The sequence below is a fragment of the Amphimedon queenslandica genome, unplaced genomic scaffold, assembly GCF_000090795.2.
Source record: "Amphimedon queenslandica unplaced genomic scaffold, v1.1 AMPQUscaffold_13440, whole genome shotgun sequence".
Classification (NCBI taxonomy): Eukaryota; Metazoa; Porifera; class Demospongiae; order Haplosclerida; family Niphatidae; genus Amphimedon; species Amphimedon queenslandica.
In genome coordinates, this window is record NW_003546324.1 from 193,353 (window position 1) to 196,669 (window position 3,317).

The 3,317-nt window shown below is 34.2% G+C and overlaps 1 protein-coding gene across 1 annotated transcript in view; it reads left to right on the forward strand.

Annotated features, from left to right (window-relative positions):
• Window positions 1–3,317, forward strand: part of LOC100636827 (proteasome-associated protein ECM29 homolog) — a 30,476-nt gene that overhangs the window by 3,190 nt on the left and 23,969 nt on the right. Inside the window, exon 2 of the mRNA XM_019995522.1 lies at window positions 1,184–1,317. Coding sequence (XP_019851081.1) covers window positions 1,184–1,317 — 134 coding nt within the window. The remainder of the gene's footprint in view (window positions 1–1,183; window positions 1,318–3,317) is intronic.

Consider the following 3,317-nt stretch of genomic DNA (forward strand, 5'->3'; position numbering starts at 1 on the left):
ACCAGGAAAACGAGCTCCTATGCTTACCAGACTTCTTAGAGGACCGTATTTTAACCAGAAGACTCCATTAGTACCACTAGCATGGCTCTAAACCTTGTCTGAGAGAAAGTCAAAAATCAGCAAACAGGTTATTTTGTTTGGCCACCTTTTTTATCATCATCTCCTGAAAATCAGTTAATGGAGAGTATGATGGTCTTTGAACAATGTTACAACACAAATTTTATATCGTATTCTACTCTAATTATCCATGCACAGGTCCAAAACTTTTCAAATAACTCTAACAATTTGAAAAAGTTGCCCTCTCTCTATTGTTGCCAGTCCAATTAGCTTCATTTCACCATTTTGTTAATTAAAGAAACATTTGCTACGAAATTTGGGTGTGTTTGAGCTTGCTCAGATCTCAGAACTGGGAAAAAGAGCAATTTTTTTATCTACAGTAGCTATGCTTTGATTAACTGCAATACTTAGTGGAGGTTCCAGGCTTCCAGTTCCAGCTGGATTTCTTTGTTTTATTACATGTATGTGTGAACAATAAATTGTATCTTGAATAACACAAACAATAATTATAACATACTTCATGTTATGCAATACAAATATACATGTACAAATGTTATTATACACATGTTATTAATTCATGCTTCTTAAGCAAGGATTTGTGTCAAGATTATTATGATATCATACATCACTAATCACTGATCAGTATAGAATTCCTTTATCATTAACTATTCACCACAATATCAATTGACACCATCTGAAAAAATATTTTAAATATTATTTTTAAAATCAGCACAAACAAGAACATAAAAATTTAAAAAAAATACAAGGTGGAGTAGGATTCTAGAGCAAATGCATGAAAAAAGTAGCAGAAACAAGGACAAGTAGGATTTCGAACGACCAACGAAAATGCGAAATGATAATCCTACTCTCATGATGCAAATTTCACTCTACATTGCAAGGTGATCCGTAATTTCTGACATAATAATATTAAAAGTACAATGTAGAGGAGAATTTGCATCACAAGAGTAAGATTTTCATTTCGTATTTTTGTTGGTCATTCGAAATCCTACTTGTCCCTTTTCTGTTACTTTTACAAATTTTCTCTAGAATCCTACTCCATCTTTTTTTTTAATTTTTTATGTTTTATACATGTGGCTTGACCAGTATTAATTAATTTCATTTATAGGTGAAATTAAAACAGTCTCTGGTTCAGCAAAGACTTTTATGCAAAGACCAGCTAATCTTAGGATGAAATTGAAAATATTATCAATATTGAATAAATCTACTGTTGCTACAGATACTTTCCCATTATGTGTACAGGTACATTCTGCATGTACATGTACATTATGTGTAGTACGTACATGTACATCTACATGTACAATTACATACATGTACATGTATGGATCACTGTGTACAATTTAAAGAAATAGATATAATACATATACATCTAAATGCCATTAGCACACACCATTATTCATTTACACTGTCCTCATACTATATATCTAGATTTGTTAGTGAAAAATTACTGTACATGTACATGTACATTTAGTACATGCATACTTAAGGTGTACATGCATTGTACTTGTATCGGTGAATTTTAATTGGTTACCATTACCTTTACCATGTACTGCAGCATGCTGTACGCTGCAAAATAATTTAATTGGGAGAGTGGCATTGACCCTATCAACAAGTCATCTACAATGTACATGTACAGTGTAAGAACAATCTCCTTTATTAGAACAATCTCCTTTATTGTAATTCATTGTTTATCAGTTATACTCGACCTTTTGTAACATGAGACACAATACATGTACATGTGTAATGTATATTGCACCGTGATCAAGTAATTTCAATTACAATTGGTGCATGACTACATGTACATGTGTATTTTAACAAATTAAGTGGTGTATTCACCCAAATTTCTCATATTTACATCTCATATTGGTCTTAATATACATGTACATTGTAATTACCTAAACATAACAATAATGTGATCCAAATCCCACTTTCTAAAAAATTATTTACTGAGCTATGAGCCTTCAAGTCATTAAAAAATTTGACATTCTGCTTCTGCCATGCTACTTTCTGTCGGTGGGCATGGCTAAAAGTGTTGTCATAATCGGAACAAGTGCAGATAACTCCATTCCTTTATAGGGGAAAATGGTCCTTGTAGTGATTCACCGATAATCAGATGGGCTAATGTATCGGCCGATATTACTGCATGTTCAACCAGTATTAGTATCGGTATTATTAATACTACCAATATTGATAGCTATGCACTTGTGCCAGCACTATGCCACGTGTTCAAAATGATGGCTGGAAAAAGAAAGACCATTACTCTTTGAGCCTATTTCTCTGTGGGAGAAGATTCACGCTTTGCTATCTGCAATGAGTGCAGTGCTTCTGTTTCTCATGGTGGTAGCAGTACAAGAAGTTATAAAACCAGCAATCTTTTGTTTCATTTACGAACAAAGCATCAAGACCAATTGAAGAAGTACGAAGCAGACAAGAAACTGGACCTGCAACAGGACAGTCAGTACTCCCAAAGACTAACCAGTTATCACTGAAGTCAAGTATGGAGTTCAGCCATGTCTGGGATATCAATGACCATTGCACGCAACGTATTCATCTACGAGTTTGTGAAATGATCTCTATTGACAGCCAGCTGTTCTCCATAGTCACTGATGTACATGTACATGTAGGATTTGTTTGTTTATTGAAAGCAATGGAAAGCAGGTATTCCCTTCCAAGTCGTAAGTACTTCACACAAACGGTAATACCAAGGTTTCATAGAGGCATTAAAGGAGAAGTAAGGAAGGAAATAGCTGATGTTAAGTTGTTCAGCTTTACCACTGATATTTGGAGTACATGTTGTACCTCTGTTAGCAATGACTCTTTGCTGAGCCTAGCAGCCCACTGGCTTAACAACAAATGTGAAAGAAAATCTGCTGTACTTAATGCCCAAACTTTACACGAGGCACACAAACATGAGAATACGTTTGCTCTCAATATAAAGACATGCTGACACACCAGATTATTAAAGATGAGGAGGTACTAGCTCAATACTGTCAATTTGCTATAGCTACTGTTTTAAAATTATTTATTACTATTTACTACTACCGTATAACGCTTTATTTTGGCGATTTTGATGTAAAATTGTAATTGGCTGTTTTTAATTTGGCGATTTTTGTGTACACATGCATTACTGAGCATGCGCATTAATGATTGGCAGTTTTAATATTGGCGATTCTGCTTGCAAACCGCCAATCACCAAAATAAAACTCCACCAAATTATAGCATTATACGGTATTACATGTATT